Here is a 22,995-nt window from a genome sequence, read left to right on the forward strand (position 1 = left end):
ACTTCCTTGTTATGTGAAGAATGAACAAGACTTCCTAGGTCACAAGGAATCATCTGTAGCTTCTAGAGGCATTTATTTCAGAGCCTCTGCCTTTTTTCATCAGCCACTTATATCTTAGTACTATATTCTCTTGAAGCCAATATAGAACTTAATAGCTAAGCTCTGGCTAGTTTGAAAAGTGAATGCACGTAGTGTTCAATTCAATAGTAGGATGGATTGGTTTGAAAATGATGGACTTAAAAATTTAATGCTAAATGCATTAAGTATTTTTAAGCTGATGTTTCAACAATGACTTCAGCTCTTGATGTATTTTTGTAGGGAAAGAATTATTCATGTTAAATACTTGGCATGTCATGACAGGAATACATTGAGGGAAGATTTCTTAGAAATGAGACTGAAGTACTGCAAATTTTCTGATAAAGGTAATGGATTTCAGGGTATTGAGAAGGGAATCTCAGCAATGTGATTTGGAGCTGTAAAGAAGTAATGCTGCCTGCTGATGGATTTCTTCTGCTTTTGGGTAGTGCTTCATGTGGTAATTGCACCATCTTGCTTTGTTCTGCAGGCCTGGGGAGCAGCAAGAAGAGTTTCCAAAGATGACTGGTTGGAATGGTTAAGAAGACTGAGTTTGGAGCTGCTGAAGGATTCCTCTTCACCATCCTTGCGTTCATGCTGGGCCCTGGCTCAGGCATATAATCCCATGGCTCGGTAGAGTAATTCTGGGTTTTTTCTGATAATTTGAAATTGCAGTGCAAGCCAGATGTTATAAGGAAGAAGAAAGTTAAAAGCTCTTAGGTTCCATAAATAGAGATAGTTCTTGCATATTAGTCTAGGAATAACACAAGGCACATATAAGTGAAGCTAGAAAAATAGCAAAGCATGAAGTAGTTTTGAGGATCTGCTCACCTCTCATTCTTTTGCTTTCCTCCTCAGAGATCTCTTCAATGCTGCTTTTGTTTCATGCTGGTCTGAACTGAATGAAGACCAGCAGGATGAGCTGATCCGAAGCATTGAATTGGCCCTGACTTCTCAGGACATTGCGGAAGTCACTCAGACACTGCTGAATTTGGCAGAATTCATGGAACACAGTGACAAGGTAGAGATGCTGTTGGGCAGCTCTTCTCTAATGCTGGCTAGCTGGCTGATGTCTAGTCTATGGAAGGGGTACGAAGAGTTCATGCATACTTTCTGCTTTTTTATATTCATCATGCTTTTGATGTATGTGCTTCCACCCAGGGTCCACTGCCTCTGAGAGACGATAATGGCATTGTCCTCCTGGGGGAAAGAGCTGCGAAATGTCGAGCATATGCCAAGGCCCTTCACTACAAGGAGCTGGAATTTCAGAAGGGTCCCACCCCAGCCATCCTAGAGTCTCTTATCAGGTAGGACCACAACTGATGAGACTTCTGCTCTTGCATCAGTACCCAATTTAGGATACCATTAGGATGAATCTAGGCAATTCTTAGGGTTTCACACTCTGCCACAAAACGTTGTTGTAGGCTTACTAACCAGCTTGCAGATGTATGCTCGTAGCTTCTGAGTTCTGCCCTTCCGTTTGGTTAAAATCATGATAGAAGCTGTGGGAAGTTGTGCAGGAAGAAGTGGAGTCTTCCAGTTTCTACTTTTTGCCCTTCAAGTTCAATATGGGATCTCGTGGGGTGGCTGTAAGTTAAATGAGACAGATTTCTACACCTACGTATAAATAAGCTAGAAAAGCTGAAGTTCTTAAATAAAATTTCTCGTCAAGTTCTGCTCATCTAGCTTAGATAGGTCTCACTCTCCATGTGTCAAGAAGAAGATATTATAAGAGTGTATTGTTTCCTGAGCTTTATCAACAAGAAAGATGTTAGCCTGAAATATCTGCACAGGATTTGGTACTAAACTACATGTTTTAAAACATGAATCTCGGTTTCATCTCACAGAAATGTTAACTCTGCCATTTGAGATGGCCAAATTGATTTTGGTTAAGCAAAAACTTAGCTTTGTTTGTGATGGTTTTTTTTTGGTTTTTTTTGTTTTTTTTTCTTCTTCCAGCCCTCCCACTTCGTGGAGCTGTGCTTTCCTGGGGTGTTTTCCCCTCTTTTATTCTTTCATCCTTTGTCCTCTCTTTTTTTTTCCTGAGGAAAATACAGAATTCATTGTATTGCCTTTCCTGGCCTCAAGGGCAGCTGTTTCTGTGTGTATCAAGAAGCAAGTTAAGGAGCAGACTTGAAGTAAAACAGAATCAAAAATGAAAGGCAATTTATTAGAAATGGAAAAGTCTTGAAACCTTTCAAAATCCATTTTATAGACCACAGTTAAAATGGTTCCAACTCTAGTTCCACACAGTTGAATTTTCCAGTATGAATAGTCAAACATATGTAAGGCAATTCCCAAGACATCGTTATCTCCCATTTCACACAACACTGAACAATTTAAATTAGATTGAAACTCTCTTTAAGGTGAGTAAAAATAGATATATTAACGATAGCTGTCTTTTCCAACATACTTAAACAACAGTGTGGTGACAGGAGTGGTCTCTTTCTTTTTTTATCTGTTATTTTTAACACTGTGTTATGTAAAGGAGAAACATTCTGTGTTTTTTACATAACATCTCTAGGTAACTTGTAATTGGGGTGGTTTTCAGAACAGATTTTAATGTTCCTCAGTGTGGTATGCTAGCAAACATTCCCTTATGTTTGAATAACTTTCTGGATTCTCTGGTGCATAGCGGTGTTTTGCTTATGGATACAGTGGTTTTAAGTGCTGGAGTTGAGGTTTTTGGCTAGATGGCCAGGTCTGGACTTCTTTTGCTAATCTGTTGTTCTCTCTTAGTGACATACAGCACACTTATGTTCTAACCTGAACATAATTTGGTGGCAGCCCAGATTTATCAGCCTTCAGGTGATCTGTGAATATGAATAAATATCATGGAGCATATGGGACAAATCCTTTCTCCAGGGTTACTATCTGCTGGGTGCAGCCCCCTGTGGGGACTTCCTTGATGCAGCAGCAGGAGGTGGCAGTAAAACTTAAGGAGAGAACCTGGGCAATACTAACTAATCCAAAATCTCTGAGCTTCATTTTTTCCTCTGTGGGAGCGTAAACCGCATATTATACTCTAAACAAAGGTGCATCTGGCTTGAAATTAATATGTTGTTGTGGTTTGAGTCTCTTTTGGAAGGAGTTACTCAGGAATGCTTGCTCTACATACTGAAGGAGAGGCAACAAGGAGGCTTTCTTTATTCAGTCCCTGCCTGGCTGGTTAACACTAAGGCAACCCACTAGCCACAATGCTAGTGAAAACGCACCAGTAGGTTTTTTGAAGGTGCTGTAAGTGCATTCAGTTATAACCTATTCTAACACAGCATTTTTTTTCCCTTTGGAAAGAGTCTGAAGAGGAGGAAATAAGTCTGAGCCCTGATAACACTGATGGCTGTGACTGGCGCTTAATGTGCCTTAGTGTTTGTGTGTGTACATAGCCAGTATGTAGCTGTTGCACATATTAGATGAAATGAACTATTATTTGGCTGATTTTGAGCAGTTCATTGCCCACCTTCTGTGCAGTGGTATCATGAAACTGTACAAATATTGGTTCTCTCTATGGTTTGAAATCCTCTGGCCGGATTTTCATCTCAACTCTCTTCAGGGAATAGGTTGATCCGTGCCACCCGTACCAGGTGATCCCATCCATGTTCTTGGTGTGTTCTCCTTTCCGGTAGTAAACCCCGTTCAGATTGGAGTCTGTGCAGCAGTTGTACCAATATCCACCTTTTAAAAACCCAAATGAATAGATTCCTGGTGAGTCATTTACTTAAAACAGTATGTTTTGTATTCATCATAAGAATTACTGCTCTTTCCAGAGGAGAGTGACCTGAATGCAGCATTTAATCCCTGGAGCCCTTATAGCTGAGATTGCAGGTAAACTCAAAATTTAACATGGATACTAAATACATGAAGGCTTTACAGTTCCACAGTCAAATTAGTCCAGTGGCTTTTCATTTAGTTGCACATATCTCGTCTGATGTTTCCTTGACATGTTTCTGTCTCTGACTGTGAGAGTTAGCTTAGGAAATGAGTTTGAGATCTCAGCTTGGGCATCTTGAAGCATTTAAGAGGTCTCTGCGCACTACAAGTAAGCTGCACTGTTTTATTGAGGCTGATACCAACAATTTTGTTTGCATGTCATGTGTGGGCATAATGGGGAAATTAAAAATAAAGGGCAAGACACAGTGCAGGCAATTATCTGTGTGACAGACCTCCTATAAAGATAATAAATTGAATGAAGAGAATAACCTTATTAGAGGCTCTTTAAGGTAGAAATAAAGATTGGAATTCAGGTTAAACCTTGAAGTGAGAGTAGGATAATAATATAGGAGAGTAATTACAGGTCCCTGGTACTAGAACTTGAAACCTTATAAAAGAAAACATAAAGATCTTATACAGGAATAACTTCCTGCATCACTGAATTGCATCAAGATCTGAGATAGGCATAATGGGCTGGATAACAGTAGGTGTAGGTGAGAACATGCACTCAATCATTTGAAGAGTACTGATGTCTATAACATGCAGTCTGGCCTATGTAAATCAGCTTTAAGTGCCAGATTGCCCACATAACTGGCAAGTGGGTATTCCAGAATTGATCACCTCTCCCTTCATTTGCCATCCAGATGCTCCTTGCTAGTTACTTGGAATGAAGGAGTCTCAGGCTCTCTACAAATTATCCAGGAGCTCTCTTGGGACAGGAAGGTGTTTATTCATGTTTTACCTTTACGGAACTGGGCGCAGTCATCCACACACTTGTCATTGTCCTTGTCCTTCGTGCTGAAGGCTGTGTTGTTGTGGTACCTGAGGGAATCCCGCCCTGTGTTGCCAGTGTAGTTCCCCACAAAAAGGCGATAGCTGTTGATTTCATTGCTCAGGGTGAATTGCTTATATTGTGCATAGCGTATGTTGCCTTCCCAGTCCTGCCACACAGCAGTGAAGAAGAAATAGGTCCTATTAGTTACCAAAAACTCCACTGTTTATTGTTACATGCAGTGCATGTTACATATATTTTCTCAGTCCCGAATTTTTCATGAGTTTTTTCTGTCTCAGGCTGCAGAACTTCCCTTTTAAGGCAAAGAAACTTTCTAGAACAAAACATTATATTTCCAAGTCTTACCTACATTGGTATTACACAACATGTATGGAAACCTGGTGTGCAACTTTTGCATTCAAAGTCCTTGTCTCATAGTGTGCTGTCTCAAGTAATTTTGTTTTCCTCTCTGAAACACTGACTTTTAGACATAAAGCCTTTTGGCTTGCTTTTTCCATTATACATATCCCATCCCTTAAAACTATTGTGCCAGCTATAAACCTAGTTTAAGTCAAACCCAAGCCTTTAATAGACTGTAGACATTGTTTTGGGGTAATACAATGCAAACTCTTTTGTACACAGGCTGAAAGTTCTGCAGAAGGAAAAGATTCAGAGTCTTTAAAACTTTATGAAGCATCTCTGTGAATCCTTAAATCTGAGGTGGTCAGCAGTTTGATCTCTGTCTGCAGTGGCTTTCACAGCATTCTCTAGAGCCCCACATGTTCCCTAAGACACAACCTGTATGCAGATGGAAGGTTGTCCTACTGACTCTGCACGGTGGAGAGCATAATTCTGTCTTGTCGTTGAATGTATCACTAGGTCTATCCTACTTCCTTCTCCTGCAATTAAAGCATGCAAATTCTTTGGGCTTCCTATAGAGACAGGAGATGGTATGTGCTACTGGAGAATCACTTTGTATTAAAAGCTTTTTTTCTGCCGAAATTAAATGCTTATTGATTACCTCCAGCTCTACTCGCAGAACAGTGGGGCGCCTTGAAAGTCTGTAGATGTTTTCATTTCCCAGCCAAAAATCTCCCCGAATATTGCCAAATCCTTCCTTGTATTGTTTCCAGTCCCTATTGAAAGATGTCAAACCAACTTTACGTCTTTGGATGATAGTCCAGCCACCTCCGTCTGTCTCCATGTCACAGAACACCTACGGCAGGAAAAATGCAGTGTTTACTTGTCAGTAGATTGAAGAAGGTTCAATTCTCTTAACACAAAACAAAACATTGTTCCAGATTTCACAACTTGAAGAAATTCCTTTTTTCTTTAAGTAATGGAAAAAAAAAGTTAAATGAACCCCTTTTCTCTTTTCTCTCTTAAATGTACATTCCTTACTTCCTTGAAGTTTGCCTAAAGATACTGATTCAGTGTAGGGTATCATAACTCAGTATGCACTCTTTTCATCTCTGTAGTAGATAAGTATTTCTTGATTATATGTGAAAAGACATGTAATATACATTGTGTATTTGACATCCTTACCTCCAGCTCTGGACTCCCCAAAAATTCATCAGGAGGTAGCTTGTAAACCCCAGAGATCCGGTAGTTCCTCTGGTAGAGTGAAGAGCAGTCATAGACAGCATCTACTTGAATAGGAAGCAGAAAGTAAGAATGTGAACAGCAAGGACAACTCCCCTGTAAGGGTGGTTTCTGTGAAGCTTAATTTGTAATACAAGGAGTGATTAAGTGAAGATGACTTCCACAAGTCTCATGTTTTCCTGAAATGGTTTAGTTTTGATCAATGCATGCGTTGGAAAAGGAGGTTGTAGCACTGGGACGTTGGGGTTTTTGGGTTTGTTTTTCGCCTCTCCTATCCAAAGGGACATCTTCAGTTTCTCTTCCTATTGCTACCATGTGCTGGAAGGTAAAAAGGTGTATATTTGCTGTCCCCCTCCCATATAATAAAGGCTTCTCTAATAGAATGCTGCCAGATTGATGAAGCTCAACCTGATGCTTGAGCAGGTTAGCCAGGTTTGCAGATGAGGCATATTTGCTCAGCACTTTTTGCACCAGAGTCCGTGACAAGAGCGGGTGGCTTTTAGCTGCAGTCAATGTGTCAGTCTCTGCCAGCCTCCTTCAGTCTCTGCCAGCCTCCTTTCCTCCCTCTGCAGGAGCTGGCTTGATGATAGGGAAATGCACAGTTATTCTTCTGAGGAAGATAAACCAGCTGAAGCAAGGCGTTATCCATCCTGACAGCTTTCAATTCAGTACAGACTAAGTGTCTCTTACCTGGTGAGGTGAGACGAGACACATCTGGTTTAAATCTCTTTACTACAGCTCCAAAGAGACTCATTATGGTAGAATATTTAAGACCTCCAGTAAACCGTGGTGTGTCAAAACTAGCCAAGTGGAACTTTAGGGAAGAAGAATTTAGTAAATAGATTTGCAAGTTTTTCCTTTGCATTTAAAAACAAACAAACAAAAAAAGAAATAAAAAAATTCAAGTGAAGTATTTTGGCAAACCCAGTTCTCCCAGAACACAGCAGTTGATTTGAGAGGAAGCTTTAAGCATGTTGCAGCGGATTTCATTTTAAGAGAAGTCATCTAAAAGGATACTTTCTTCTAGAAGCGGCGTTACAGATAGCTGACCTACAAAATGCACCTTCATTCCATGCTCAGACAGGCCTGTGCAATCACTCTGTGCAGTGAAACTTTCCCTCAGGGAAGAGAGGATTTGGAACAATTTAACTGTTCTGGCGAGGTTTATATCACAGTTTGCCTCTTGCATCATCTACAGCCTTGAATGTTTGAGAATTATCATTCAAATAACAGATAACTCTTTTACTCTGGTTTCAAGATAGTCATAAAGATACAGTTACTAACCTCCAGTATGGCTTGGACAGCATTTCTAATTGTTTTACCAACTTCTAGTTCCCTGTCAGCACTGTGAATGCAGAGGATATCACTGCCAGAGCCATTCTGTGACAGAGCCAGCTCCCTTTCTTTTTGGATTGGTACTGCAGTGCTCAGAAAATGAAATATTAGACTGAGTTCCTCACTGTGCGGATACAGCCCCTGCTCAGTTTTCCCATTCCTTGTTAACAGACATACAGATACTAAAATATAGCTGGACCTTTGCACTTCTGCCAGATGAATCCAAACTAGTTTTCTCAGCATCACCCACCTACAGAAGTACTTCAGGCAGAAGCATTCAGAATGCACACTTGCTAATCACATTAGTGGGACATGCTAGCATTAAGGACTAGTCATAAGTTCATTCTGAGCATCAAGAGGTGTATCTGGGAGCTTGGTGACTCCCTCCTTACCAGCTGAAGTTTGTGTGACCGTCTGAGCTGCCTGGAGCTGCATGATATCTATCTGGTTGTTCATTTCAGAGTACTTGCTCTCAGCATCAATGAGGCGGGACTCCATCTGCTTGGTGCTCCCTTCCAGCTCCATCACCTGCATGACCACGTTCACCCAGTCACCTTCCTGCTTCTTGCTCAGCTCCTGCAGCATTCTGCTCAGGTTGGCTACTTGCAGCTTGAGCTCTTTAATCTCATCACAGCAGCCTGTCAACTTGGACTGTGCATTCCCATTGAGCGTTCTCCTTTTAGGTGGCTTCTGCAGCAGCGCTGGGTAGATTGCCACAGACACAATGACAGTGCAGAGCCAGGCCAGCTGAGCACTGGATCTTGCTGGCATTTTTGCTTACAGCAACAGAAAACTTCCAGCTGACTGTGGGTAGTCTGAATGCAGCTGGAGTAGGTATGAAAGTGGTTGCATGTGTTACAGCACCTAGTTTTCTTCCAATGAAGGGAGTCTCTGAAGGTGGAGCCTGAAGAAATAGCTTTTTTCCAGACCCGTCCTGTCAGAGTCTATGCACTTTGGAAGTCTGTCTCAAAGCATCTTTTATACTATTTTGCTGTTTACCTCCACCCCCCTGGGGCTATGAAGAGCTTTCTGGCCCCTCCCAGTTCATCTGTTCATATCAGGTGTTTACAGGGTGAAACTGGAGCAGGTTTCAGCCAAAAAAAGGTTGGGGAGAGCAGGAGAGACTTCACTCAGTTCTGTGTTGAAGGGGTGTGGTGGAGGGCTAGGAAATGCAGAGAGTTTCCAGCAGTTATTGCCTGTTGGATTGAAGCCCTCTTGGTGACTAGTTCTGGCACTTCAGTAACATTAGGGGAGTGCTAGAGGTCCAGAATGTGAAAAGTCTGTCCCAACAGGATGAGTTTATGAAAGTTCAAGGAATGTAAGTCCCTAGTAGGTTGCCTGAGCTGCAACAAGTCCTACTAATACCAGAAGTTGAGGGGGTAACTCTATGCTTGCAGTATTTCTTAATTTACACAATATTGTGGCAAATTCATCTGTTTAGCATCTGATCCTCCTCCCTCTGGACACTGGTGTCTCTGCACTATTTGTTTTGTAGAATTCAGTGCTGCTGTTGTTAGAGATGGGATATCTGAGGGTGGGATGGAAAGAAGTCTGCAAAACATCTAAGTCAAAACCCATGCCTGTGTTTACTCATAGTGGACAAGCAAAAGGACATTAAGTAATGCTGAAAGACAGATTACTTACAATTCACAAGAGGTGGGTTTTTTAACAGGCAATGTGATCAAACTCCAGTATTAGGGAGGCTAGTAGAGGATTTAGAGGGGAAAATCTATGGGTAATAAAAAGGTCCACAGTTACAGAAAGTGTAGATTTAAGAGTAAACCTTAAAATCTGTAGGCCCTTAGAGTATAGGTCAAGTATCAGTTGGCTGAGATAGCAACTTCCAGTCTCCTCTTTTGTATCTTTCAACAGTTCAAAAGTTGATTATAACTGTTTGATCCCACAGTGGAACTGTTCCAGCAATGGTGCAGCTCTTTGCAAAAGGTCTGCAATTTTTGCTCTAGATCCTTATGGATAGGTTGTTCCTCCACAGGCCAGCTGCTCTGGAATTGCCCAAAGTGTGAGTTCTTGCATCTTCCTCTCAGATTGTGATAACTGACAGAGGTAAGATGGAAAATGAAGGAGTAAAGGGTTCATGTATCTGCTCCTGGGGTAAATGCCATGAAAGCTTCTTGGTGTCCAAGAGAACAAAAGCAAGCTCCTTTCTTTGCTCCTTTTGCAAAGAAAATTAGAAGAAATCCAACTGAGATGTGCTATCCCATCTAGACTTCTCTTGTTGATCCAAAGTGGCTGCAGGATTTCTGCTTGATTAGAAAACATTAGAAAAGGCTTGGTGATCTGACATCCATTTTAGAGAAGTAGGAAGCACAGTTTCTTGTTGGTGCAGTTTCTCTTCCTCCATAGCTTTGCTACACTTATTGCTAGATGCTTTGTTTTCTGCCTCTGATTTGTACCGCAGCTGGCTAATAGTTTTTCTGCAGAATAGCGTTGAGAGACCCCACAGGGTACAAAGGTTTAGGAAGATGAGAGCATCAAAGCACTGAAGGGGTGGAATATGAATACAGATGTTTCGTAAGCCTGAACTTTCTTAGAGGAAGAAGAGGGGATCTTTTGGAGGAGATCAGAATTAGAGATCTCCAACCAGGCAGCATGAGTGCCTTGAGTTTCATTGTAGCTGAATGTCTGTGTGCTGTACGTCAGGTAGAAACCACTGTAGTATCAGCTGATGAGGCCACTGTGTGGTATTGGACCTGAAGTATGCAAGTACAATTTGATTCAAGCACTGAGGATACCTCCACAGCAGACCCTAGGCTTCAGTCACGGTTTTGTCGTGGGCATTCCAGAAACCTTCCATAGCAAAATTGCTTTTTATACTTCAGACCAGAAAGTGCCACTGCACACAGATGAAAGCCTGACCTTTTTGTTCTGCCTCTAATCCTGTCTGAGCCCTCTTCCAGCTGAAGCTTCTGTCATTCCCAGGGGCAAATTCTTCTCAGGCTTCCTGTGATGAGAAACATGTTTTTTGTCAAAGTTGGAACAAAGAATAGGACAGACTCTAGCTTCTCCACCCCAAAAAGCCACCCTACTAACACCCCCATTGTGTTAATAAGATCCATTCTGTTGCTGCTCCTCTCATTCATCGTAACTCTTGTGTCATATACAGTCTGAATTTCACTTGTACTTAAATCATGAGGGGCAGATGTGGAAGAGGGGAGCCACTTGTAAGTCCATGCATTCATTCCTTATACAAGTTTTGGAAGGATCCCAGATTTAGCCAAATTTCTACACAGTGCAGAAAGACCTCCAAATGCCCTCTCTAAACTGGAGTATTTAATTGGAAATGAGGCAGCCAGGGGTTTGCATACTTTGGTTTACCTGTTTTTAAACAGATAATACTTCCTTGTTCTGTGTAAGGGGGAGAAAACAGACGTACTATGCAGGAATGGAAAAGAGCACAAATCTTCCATCTGTCATTACTTTTGAGGAAGCATTAAGAGCGATTTGGGCAGACAGATCTCTCTTGGCAGAGACCTTCGCCTTAATGGAATTTGACTTCTTTATGAGTATCTGAAAGATGAATCTTTCTCTGTTGCTTGGAGAACTGAGTGTAGTCATTTAGGCAGCAATAGCTACTGATGCTAGTCATTGCCAGATCAGATCAGCTGTAGAAGTTGACAGTCTATAGGAAACTGTTCCACTGTCATCTACTGGTGTACTTAACAACTTGAATGCAGGATCCTATTACATTTTGGAAAGAGGCATCATTTTGGACGTAGGAAGAGAAACTAGTTGCATGGTTACTGAATAGGTCCTAGTCCTATTTTTTGACTTTCTCCCAATACTTTTAGAGAAACCCAGTATCATTTAGTCTGAAATCCATTGTCCTAGTTTTCCTCTGTTATATTTTGTATATGGAAATATTCTGTTACAAGCAGAGATCCTAAAGTCAAGAACATGAGGCAAATCCTTTTTGACTTTGTTAACTGTGTAGGTTTGATGTGGCTGGGAGAATTGAGTCTAAACATGGTTGCAGTTTGTATGTACCCTATGCTTATAATGTTGGTTGATGTTACCAAATGCAAGTATATTAGTATTACTTGATTAGAACCAGAAAACTCTTGTCCCTGGAGGGCCGGATTAAATCAGGTGGGTTTAAATAACTGCTTTCTCTGGGAAGCTGTTCTGGCAGGTGTATGTGAAGCTGAGACAAGAAGAAAAGAGCTCAGTGCCCTGTGGCTATTTATTTGGTAGCCAGTCATTGCAAACCCCTTAATATGCATCTGGCAAATGCTTCGAGTGAGGCATTCCTGGTGCTTGCTGAGGCAGCAAAGGCTCTCATCAGCACTCGGAGTCCACACTTTATCAAGGCTCTCTGAAACACAGCTTTCCCCTCCCAGGAGGTGGGAAACTGTTCACCTCTGCTTTTGGAGCTGCTTGTGACTGTTCTAACATTCACTCTGCAATAGCTTTGCAGTGATGACTAAATCCCTAGTAAAGTCAAATGCAATTGTTGCCTGCTGCAAGTAATTGTAAATCTCTGAAGTTATTTATGTAGGAACTGGTGGTACAAGTGAGAGGGCCTGATGAGAAGCAAAACACTGATACTTCCTGTAGTCATTTGTGGTTTCTTCTTTATTTAATGTATCTGTTCTTTGCATAAGCACTACATGAAGACTGTGGCTTTGTGTTTCACCTTTTTCTGCTAAATATCTTCCTTGCCAGTTGTTTTTCTTCTCTGCCTTCAGTGAATCTGGTTAATAAAGAATAGGTGATACAACACCTTTTGCAGGCTGAGCAGCAAGGCTGGCTGAGAATTTTATGGTGACAGTTTTTGCTGCTTTTCCTTTAAAAGTTCAGGAATGGTTTTATTTGGTTTACAAGCATTTCTATCAAGAGTGGGAATTTGGCCGATTTTAATGCCTGTGAGCAATGCAGTGCACCCTTGCTGAAAGATGAAGGGCTGCGAGCCTGGCCTGTAAAGCAGTCCATCCTCACAGCTGTATTGAAAACAGCTCTTTGCTGGTATTGGTTTCTCAAACATGTTTGTTCCCAGCATAGGAATAATTTTTTGTGGTGTGATGGAATTTTGTTGGGGTTTAGAGTTGTTTGGGGGCACTTGGTTGTTTTCTGAGGTTTGTTGAATCAAGGACTCGGGGATGCCTGACCACAAATAAACTGTAGAACTGGGGAAACTGGCCAACAAAGCCAATTCCTTTTGCCAGAGGATTATCTGTTCCCCAAAGTATCCACAAAGTAGCAGGGCCATCCGCTTCTAATCCCAGAATCAAGCTCTCGCTGCTGCTTCAGAAGGAAAAACAAGCTTGGCTTAGGTTGGTCAAATCTGTCACATAGAGGAGCTGTTTAAACAAACTTGGGGAGTCTAACATAAAGGAGAGTTTGGCTTCTTGTCTAGACTTTGCACACAAGCTGCTTTATTGCAAAATAAAGGTTTCTCTCCCATGTTTTGAGATGCTTTCTGGCAATAGGAAATGCGTGTGTTCCCTCACAGATAGGACTTCCTGAAAATGCTCTTTTGTTATTGTGATTGATGTCAGTTTTAATTCTACTGTGCTCAGATACGCAATTAGGTATTGAGTCCAGATGGGACAAACTCCTGCAAAACTTTATAGATAGGAATCAGTTTTGCAACTGATTAATCCTCCTTTTGAAGGAAAGTATAAGGATCTTGTCTTGTTTTGTTGTATCTTCTAATCACTTGGTTATTGCATAAGATGTGAAATCAAGGGGTGGGTGAAATTAGTGAAACAGTGAAATTAGTGCGTTAGTTCAAAGTATAGAAGAATCTTTTTGATACGACTTAGGCAATCTTGTTGTTTCTGTGGACTCCCATTTTAATAGTATCCCTGCAAACATGAAGACAGCTCTGTCTTGAAATAGTTTCAGAAGAGTTTATGTATGTACGTGTGGCATCTAAAATGGTTTTGAAATATTTCACTGGAGCATTAATGCTGGAAGACTGCCAGCCCATACGAGGCAGCATAGCAGGATACTTTGGCCTTTTCCTGGTAGATGACATATGTAACCTATGACCTACCAAACCTATAGCTACAGACTTCCAAGAAAGAGGAGACACAGTAGTCATCTTCTATGGCCTGCTGCTGAACCTTCAAGTAAAGTAAGTGGTAATGGTGGCTTTTTTCTATCTTCTAAACAAAAATTAACAAATGAGTATGTTCTACCCTCAGTCGATAGGGAGAATATTTGATTTGCACCTTAATCATAGAACAGTTTGAAACATACCTTAAGATTATCTAGTTCCAAACCCCCTGCCATGGGCAGGGACGCCCCGCACTAGACCGTGTCACCCAAGACTATCAAACCTGGCCTTGAACACTGCCAGGGATGGATATTAAACTTTATGTTATCCTGAATTAGGAATGACTGCAAGGAAATCTCCTGGTAAACAAAGACTTAAGTTACTATCTGCTGAGTTAGCTAGCAGCATTGTTTCTATCTTGAGAGAGGTTTTCTCACCTCAGCCTTTAATTCAGAAAGATTTTTCTAGTTATCTTTTACCCAAATACGGGGAGAAATCTATCCCTCCAGTTCTAATCCGGTAAACTGCCCTGATTGCCAGCAGCAGCACTGCCTAAAACCCCCTGGCAACTCTGCCTGGCTGGAATGTTAGCCCTTCGGGACCTCTTCCGTGGGCCTGGATGCTTTTCTGTATTGTGTTTCATTCTGTCCAGTCTCCAGCATGATAACTAGAAAACAGCTCTGTGGTGCTTTTGAGTGTTACAAAACTTAAGAAGATTCTGCCTGAGCACAGACCTGATCAGATCTGCACAGAGAGGAGCAATGCCTTAATGGTGAGAAGGTGAAAGGGTAGGGAAGCACAGAATTCCATGATTTCTAAATGTGTATTCTGAATGTGTTAACAGGTCTCCACGTGGAAGTGCTTTTCCAAGAGAAGTACAATCTGCAGGCCCACTCTCAGAGAACTTGTATGCAGAGAGTTGTGGGTCTGTTGAAAACACATTCCAGTCAGCTGTGGTAGCAGTGAATGTTTGAGTCGTCAATATCCTCCCAACAATCAGAGCACACTGAATCCAGCAGATTAGAAAAAGCAGTCAGAGGTCCCACAAGATCAGAACTTAATCCACACACGACTGTGTTTCCCTTAGCCTGTAAAACTGAATAGCAAAACGATGCTGTGATTATCCAGGTTTTATTATTGTGAAGAAGTAAGTCAGTGAATGTTCAGCCAGATTAATAAAAGCCACTTTGATGTGTGAGTCTTGCTTTGGAGGGATTTTTGTACTCTTCTTGGCAGTTGTGCTTCTCTGTTTAGGTCCATTTCTGCTAAAGCAGTGAATGTCCCCATTTTGTGTATATTTTAATGTCGTGCATCAAAATATGAACTGACAGGAGATTTCCCAGTCAGTGGCTACTCCTACTCCACAGAATTACTTACTCACTGTGGACTAGATGTTTTGTTACAAGAGAGTAATTTATGATTAATAATAGCAACCTAGTATTGTATCTACTGCTGTGTGTTCTTTTAAAACAAAGTCTTTCTCCTTTCCCTTCCCTTCTTTCCCCTCCCTTTGATTAAACCTAGACATAGATGGATTTGAAACATTTAATTCTACTTTGGACAGCCAAGAAAGTAAGAAACAAAAAAAAGAGTGATTGAGTGCAGCAGGGAGCATCAGCAAAAGAGCAGTGCTAATTGCTGAAGAATAAAAGATAATGGCCAATTTTGTCAGGAAGCGTTGACAAGAAAGATAACTTGGTAGTAATGAACTGTCTGACATGCTGGAAGTGATGTGACTGCCAATGACTCTTTAAATCATCAGGATATGAAATGTGACAGCCATTTATCACTTTTATGAGGCACTGCTGCCTAGCTTTCCCTTGGGAAGCATGGAGGTAGTGCATTCTTTGGCTGTCTTGCTAAAAAAAGCCATGGCTGTATTTCAAGTGCTTCCCATTTCTGGGTGCTTGTCTTGAGCCATGACTATGGTGCATTTGTAGCCTGACTAAATCTGAAGAAGCTCAACCATTTTGAGGTCCTGTTTCCAAAAGCGTTTTATTTGACCTTCCCGGATATCCAGAGTGTGTTTAGGAGCTTGGTTCTTTAGTTGTCAGGAGAGGAAACCTCCATAGACAGAAAAGAGGTAGGACTCATTTGAAAATTTTCCCTGGTTTGTGTGTTCAGAGTACTCCTTTTAATACTATAGATTTCCTTGGCTCTTATTGATCAACAAGCCTCTCACGTTGGGGGGGAATATGCAGTTGTTGTGATGATAGCAGACAAGAAGGGGCATTTCTGAAAGTTGCCTGTATTTGTAGCAGCATATTCAAAGACCATTGAAAGTCTTTTTGTGTTGCTCTCAGTTGACATATTTTGTTTCTTAAGTTATGCTCTTTCCACTCCAAATGTTAACTAGCATTAATACTGGACTGTAGGGTGTGTTGCAGCATGCTCAATGTCATTGACATTGCTTTGAATGACTTGTGCTTCTTGTTCTCCAGCACCTCTAGGGAAAGAGGAGAGCAATGAGACAGAGACTGTCTGTAAATAAGCTTCATAAAAAGTTAATTTCCTCATTAAATTGGGATTTAGCAGCTCACCAAGCACCAGTGTGCAGACAGAGCCATTTCTGGTGGGAAGATCAGAAACCCAATGTGAAATAGAAATGATTTAAGAGAAGAGCTGTATATCATGTTGCTGAACTGGAGAACCAGGCTTGTGAGTAGCCTGTCTGCTTGTACTTCAACAAATTCACCCTGGTACAGAACTGGGGACTGGTTGTGATGGTGGGAGTTTCTGATACGTTCCTGAAAACCAGCAAAAGAGCAGCACGAGCACTGGTTAGCGCCAGTGCAGATGCATTATATGAAACTGAAAATAGGGTTGCAAGCTTTTTTTGTGTGTGTTCCTGGTGACATTTGTCAACTGTTCTAATGATGTGCATTGTTTTCTGGATCATAAAAACCTCTCCTCTGATGTTTAAAAGAGTTGGTGGTCTGTTTAAGAGAAAGGAAGGGAAAAACCAATACTGATTAAAAAGTTCTTAAGAAGTGCAGTTTGAGAAACTATGCCTTTCGAGCTATTGGCAACTATTCTTCTGCCTGTGCAGGCTGCTATTTAGAATTGATGATCATATGTAATCACTGTTTTGTGTAACAAGCCTTGAGAATATGTGCAGAGAATATGGGCGTACCTGTTGTTTTTCAAATATGTAGTCACCGTGTGTCACTTTGTCTAATCATTCACTTGGAAGTTTTAAACAAAAAGAAGGGTATTCCATTGGTGTTTCTAAATGATGGAGCTTGGGATTATCAAGCAGAAGCTCAGACCAACCCCTAATACTTGCCAACTGTGTGAAATGGTCTTTCTCTTCCTACCTTTTCAGCATTAACAATAAACTGCAACAGCCAGAAGCAGCTGCTGGGGTCCTGGAATATGCCATGAAGCACTTTGGGGAGCTGGTGAGTCCTGCTGGATAACTCTCTTCTTCATGTCTTATGTCTTCATGAGGTTTGTAGGTGGGGGTTTTTCATGTGGTGTGGTTTTGTCAGTCCACCACATCTCTGCTTATAATAGTGCATCTTTCATACTGAAGGTGCCTTGCTGCCACTGGGAGTGTATGCTGTGTACTTCGCAAACACTGTATCTGGGTAAGATAGCTGGGAAAGGCTGCAATAACCGGATTCAGAGGAGCATTTAGCAGCTCTTGTTGACACTAAATGCAGCTGTGGGCAACTAGCAACTTGAGAAAATAAGTAATTTTATTTAGAAGAAGCTGGGAAGGGAGGGAGCAAGTTCCTATTCTGAGTGTTAAGTGCTTGAGGGCTTTTGAGAAACTGCATCAACACATTCCAGGTAAGGATTTAATGGAAGTTGTACCTCTGGCCTCTCATCCAGGAGGCACGTGAACCTGTCAGAGAGTTCACAGATACTATGTAGAATAGCAGATTAGCCAGTCCCTTACAACTTTGACTGTTCAGAGAAATAAAAAAACCTCATCCTTTTCTGTGTTCTGTGCCCTTCTCTGCATGACTTACTCTTTTTCCTTTTTTATTTCTTTTTGATAAGCATTGAAGTTGTGTTCAGGGACTAAAGCATCTGCGCTCTCCTGCCACTTCTGCTTTGTTAAAAAGATGATTTTGCAGTGATAATTCTTGCAATGCCTCAGGGTGATTAGGAAAAGGAAGGCAGCCCTGCAAGCACAGTAAACTAGCCTCTTTCATTAGGAACCACTAGAAAGTGGGAACATGTAGCACAAAATGGTAGAATTCCTCTGCTGTAGTATTATAGTGTGGGTTTGACCTAGACTGGAAAAGAATTCCTTTCTGGGAGAAGTACAGACTTCAGAACATCTTTGCAGCTTATGATTCCTTGGGTGGATTGAGCAAAGCTCTCTGTTACCTAATTCTGACCTCACTCTTTAGCAGTAATGTAGTTCAAAACACAGGGTTTGCCAGAACAGGCAGTGAAGAGAACTTAAGAGGAGCTCTGAGCTCTGCTTTCAGGAACTTACTTAAAACACTATGGGTGAGCTGAGAAGATAAAGGCTGGTATATAAATGTCCTAAGTGGAAGACCCGGCATGCAGAGCGTGGTTTATACTGACCCAGCCCACAGGGCTGGGAAAAGAATCTATTCTGCAGCTTATGTCAAGACATGAGCAGCCAAGGACTGCGTAGAAAAACATTGGCAGGAATAAATATGGAAAATATATTAAGGCGTTTTATTTCTTGAAAATTAGAAACAATCTAGAAACAAAGACTGAAGAAAAGTTTGTGCAGCTGATAAGGATCATTGCTTGGCTTTCTTTTCAAGTCTTTGGTACAAACCACAGCCTTTCCTTGTGAGGGCTGTGATTAGACTCCAGCATCACACTACCTGTTGTCATAAATTCTGTAGCACTACCCAGGCACACAGTGTGCTTTTTGGGTTTGGGTTTTTTTCCAACCCGCTCCTGAACACAAGACTGTTCTTGTTTAAATGCAAACATGTGCAACAACTGGAAGTGGAATATTTTATACATTTACCCTTTTTCCTACCCCACTCACTCTTCCTCTTCAAAAAGAAAAGCAGCAGCTACTGAGCTAGTATTTCACTGGCACTGAATAGGGGATGGTGTTAGATTGGTCTCTCTGGTAAACCTGAATTCATCTCTCTGCAGGTTGAAAAATACTCAGGATTCCTATTTTTGCTCTAGCTCAAGGCTTTTCTCTGCATCACAGAAATGCATGAGGATATTTAGGATGAAAACAAGGCTCAAATGACCACCACAGACACAGAATTTTTCAGGAAAAGCTGCAGTAGTTAATATAGACTCATCAATATTAATCCCACTATTTATTTGGAATGTTTTGGGGTTTTTTTCCTCCCCTTAGGAAATTCAAGCTACCTGGTATGAAAAGCTACATGAATGGGAAGATGCTCTGGTGGCCTATGACAAGAAGATGGACACAAACAAAGATGATCCTGAGCTGATGCTAGGACGGATGCGCTGCTTGGAAGCACTTGGCGAATGGTAAGAGGGGAATGCCTGAAGACTGAGGAAAATGGTGCCTTTAAAAATGGTGCCTGTCTCGTCTCTGGATGCTGTCATCCAGGTGGAATTTTTTTTGCCTGAATTCCTATTTACTCCTGCTTAATAGTTTGAGTATTTCCAGCAACTTCTCGCTTTGTACATTCAACCTGGAATTAGTAATAACATCCCCAAGCCTTTAGGGATAGCCCACCTCGTAAGTTAAGGTCTCTCTGAAAGAGAATCCACAGTCTTATGATCTGATCATCCCCATTTGTGACAGAGCAAGAAACCGTAAATAGAGGGGACCCCTCAGAAGACGTTAACTGGGCAGCACTTGTCAAAAACAATCATAGAAGGAGCTTGTTGTGGCCCTTCTTTTTAAACTCTGATTAAAGCATGAGAGATTTCTGCATTTGTTCATGGTCAGACCTGTGCTTATCCAGAATGCGTGGCCTTTTGACAACTGTTAGTGAAATTGTCTGTAAGTAAGTGTAAGATTATGCCAAATGAATTACTCCCACTTTAAAACCCTTTTGCTTACCTTGTAGCTGGCTGAGTTGTTCATTATTACTCTTTTTTAACATTCATTAAGCATTGTTTTTGTGGACATTTGGTATTTCAAACCCTGTGTTAAGTGTGTACTGTCAACATGTAACTGGTTAGAGCCAGCGTTTGTGAGAGGGTGAGCTGGTACTGACTTAGTCTTTGCTAGTTCACTGTTTTCCTCCCTGTTCAACTCCAAGAAGATAATAGGAGAAGGCATCCTGTGCACTGTAGCATGCAGTTCTACCCAGGGGCATATGTGATTTGGTCCAGGTTCCACCTTCCTACTGAACTTTTCATGTCATGAGCTCTCTCCTGATGAGTCCTGACGTGAACCCATGGGGTGGCACAGAGGAGATTCCTCTTCACTAAAGTCATTTTACTGTTAGAGAAACAGAGCTGTTTGAGAAACTGAATTCTGACAGCGTTTTCTGCCCTTTCTGTTTCTAGATGAGAGTGAGGCATATTGGGTGTAGCTTTTTCAGTAGGAAAAATAGATCCTCTTACTGAGCACAGTCATCTTTTCTTACTCTTACTCAGTCATCTTTTCTAGGAATAGGCAGTTCCCACCAGGGATTTATGGAATTTCTCCCTCCTGCAGGACACGTATTTGTGGAAAGTGTCCTCTGAACCTCCTGCTGCTTCACATATCAGTGATAAATATACTACAAAAGGATGCTTTTCTTCTGTTGGAGCTAGATAACATGCATCTGTAGCGATAAGAGCAGTCACAATCTCACAAAGAATTGTTTGCTTGCTGTTGTGGAACTGCAGATGTCTTACAATTCAGAGGTGCCTTTGCAGAGTGCTGTCTGCTACCTTGCAACTGGCTATAGAGACATCATCCTGAGGCTGAGGGTTCCATGGTTTGGCTGATATTCTTCCATAGTGTTCAACTTGACTCTTTGTGCTGCTGGAGTCTGCTTGCATAATATGACGGTTAATCCAGAACTGAACTATGCAGCATCATTATTTCACTATTCTGTGCAGTGACATTTTGAAAGCACAGCCAAAATATTCCCAGCCATTTGTCTCCTGATGTAGTTATGTCTGCAAGAGCCATACTACTGTATTAGCATCTATAAGGTCCTGATTTACTGCTATTGCTAGGTTTGTCTTGTTTTTTCATTTCTTTTGTGGGTTTAGGTTTTTTTTTCCCTTTCTGGGCCATTAAGCTGTCAAAATTACTGTCTTGCCTGTGGCAGCCCATTGGTTCTGTTTGACTAACTCATCTTCCTTTTGGGGAGGGGAGAAGACGACAGTGGAGAAGGCGAGTTGGCCTCCCACACAGTCGGCAGCTTTTCCACTGCTACAGAGTATCCAGCCTGAGAAATTCAGGAACTGCAACACCCACAGAAATAGGTTTGATTAATGGAGCATTCCCAGTTGATCTCAAAGATGTAAAAAATCCTGATGCTTCCTCTCCACTGGAGATGAAAGATTCAGATCCCCTCTGAGATCTTGCCGTGACAAGTCTTCATCCTAGGTTACAGCAGCATTGATTCTCTAGTCTCTGTCTTCAAACTTGATGATGTGTTTATCCAAAATGATTGATAGCAGGAGCCATGCACAAGCTATTCACATCATATGTTTCTTGTACTGACACTTGCAGGAAAATGTAAGTGTGCCTTGTTTCATGTGGTTTAGTTTCTTCTTGGGAATGGTTTGGGTTGTTTTCTGTATTTGTAGATTAGAGTTGACAGTTCAGTTCGTGAAGTAGTCATTGCTAACTGCTGAGGAACAAATGCAAACTTTTGTCTCTGGAGTTTTGTATTCAAAGCATAATGTGCATTGAAATTATTCTCTGACGATAGGATATTTGTCATCAGCCTAGCACGTCTGCACTGGCCAAAGGAGAAGAATCTTGTTCTCCACTCCATAAAAGAATGATGGGGCTGGTGGTCATCTTATCTGTAGAAAGTGGTTGTTTAACAAGGAGGAATTCTTAGAAGAGGCTTTTTGCTGATCCGAAATTGTGGATTCTTCTTAGGGGGCAGCTCCACCAGCAGTGCTGTGAAAAGTGGACACAGGTCAATGATGAAACTCAAGCTAAGATGGCTAGGATGGCTGCTGCTGCTGCCTGGGGTCTAGGTAATGTATCCTTCTGTGGTGGGGTATGACAGCTCACAATGTGGGAGCACAGATAGTTTTAACTTACTTCAGAAATATAAAATACAACACACAGCAAAATCAAAGAATAAAATTATTTACATTGGGCAATGAAGTGTCATTCGACACTGAAACCCTTTAGAAAATCTGCATTTACATAAGGTCTCTCAGCACGGTCTCCAGTAACGAAGAGACCATCTTACTGGTCTGAGCAGATGATCAGTTGCTTAACGGGTCCCCTTTACTTAGTCTTACATTGAACATAGCTCAGATGTGAAATGACCTTAATAGAACTTCTCTGATTTGTGTCAGACTGTTATTTACAAACCAGAACAATCTGTTGGGCATTTTGCTAAATTGTGTTTGCTGAGTAGACAATCTTAAGTGGAATGAATCTATAAATGGTCCAAATATCTGTTATGTTCATAGCCAGCTGTTTACTGAAGAAGCTTATAAATCACTTGCTGTGTGCCAGCCTGTGCTGAGAAAAATTCATCTTTTGCTTTTGGACACTAATTCACTCAAATGTTCTGGAAATGTCAGCATTTCAACTTCTCCATTACACGGAGTGCAAGAACCTTTTCCATGAGGTTAACAATTTGCCTAGAAGAAAAATGCCCGTGGTTTTGCTTGTCTATGACTCTGTCTATGTGTATATATATACAGTTTATGTGTACGTATATACACAATTTAGAACACAGTCTGTCCCTGCCAAAGACACAAGCTTCTGGAAACCTGGCTTAAATGTCAGCATTGAAGCCTAGTTGCTGATACCTAAGCACACTGTAGCATAGTTCTGTTGCAGAGAAAGCTGTTGTATTACTTGAGGATATCTGTGTCTCTGCAGGTCAGTGGGATAGCATGGAAGAATATACCTGCATGATCCCGAGGGACACCCATGATGGTGCTTTCTACAGGGCTGTACTGGCTCTTCATCAGGACCTCTTCTCACTGGCTCAGCAGGTAATTACCTTCTTTCCCAAAACCTAGTTTAAGCTGAACTAGGCTATACTGGTGCATGGAAAGACAATGGCTTTAAACAGTCTGTCTTAAATAACCTATGAATTGCCCAAAACCTTTTTATTCCATTGATGTATTAGACCTTAGTGATTGAGCTTATCTTGTATCTCCAGCACTGGAACAGCACTGAATATAT

At 41.4% G+C, this 22,995-nt stretch overlaps 2 protein-coding genes across 6 annotated transcripts in view; one reads left to right on the plus strand and one right to left on the minus strand.

Moving 5' to 3' along the window:
* The window catches only part of MTOR (mechanistic target of rapamycin kinase), a 66,401-nt gene that overhangs the window by 17,471 nt on the left and 25,935 nt on the right, over nt 1–22,995 (plus strand). For all 5 annotated transcript variants that reach the window (XM_030508260.1, XM_030508263.1, XM_030508262.1 and 2 more), the window contains 7 exons: nt 566–708; nt 934–1,096; nt 1,237–1,382; nt 17,059–17,134; nt 19,048–19,187; nt 21,721–21,821; nt 22,687–22,802. In XM_030508260.1, the coding sequence (XP_030364120.1) occupies nt 566–708; nt 934–1,096; nt 1,237–1,382; nt 17,059–17,134; nt 19,048–19,187; nt 21,721–21,821; nt 22,687–22,802 (885 nt within the window). The remainder of the gene's footprint in view (nt 1–565; nt 709–933; nt 1,097–1,236; nt 1,383–17,058; nt 17,135–19,047; nt 19,188–21,720; nt 21,822–22,686; nt 22,803–22,995) is intronic.
* ANGPTL7 (angiopoietin like 7) lies at nt 3,456–8,485 on the minus strand. Its single transcript, XM_030508266.1, has 5 exons — nt 8,107–8,485; nt 6,323–6,426; nt 5,799–5,993; nt 4,748–4,946; nt 3,456–3,750 (listed from the first exon to the last, which is right to left on the minus strand). The coding sequence occupies exons 1-5, from the start codon at nt 8,483–8,485 to the stop codon at nt 3,581–3,583; spliced, it is 1,047 nt and encodes a 348-aa protein (XP_030364126.1). The 3' UTR covers nt 3,456–3,580.

Source organism: Strigops habroptila, chromosome 16, assembly GCF_004027225.2.
Source record: "Strigops habroptila isolate Jane chromosome 16, bStrHab1.2.pri, whole genome shotgun sequence".
Lineage (NCBI taxonomy): Eukaryota > Metazoa > Chordata > Aves > Psittaciformes > Psittacidae > Strigops > Strigops habroptila.

What these genes read in the sequence shown, in the direction of transcription:
- ANGPTL7 (XM_030508266.1), bottom strand. Translation starts at nt 8,485, where the DNA reads ATGCCAGCAAGATCCAGTGCTCAGCTGGCCTGGCTCTGCACTGTCATT. An exon ending in GGTCACACAAACTTCAGCTG is followed by an intron (nt 6,427 to 8,106) that starts GTAAGGAGGGAG and finishes TTCCTATTCAAG; the next exon opens with TAGATGCTGTCTATGACTGC. An exon ending in TGGGGAGTCCAGAGCTGGAG is followed by an intron (nt 5,994 to 6,322) that starts GTAAGGATGTCA and finishes TTCCTGCCGTAG; the next exon opens with GTGTTCTGTGACATGGAGAC.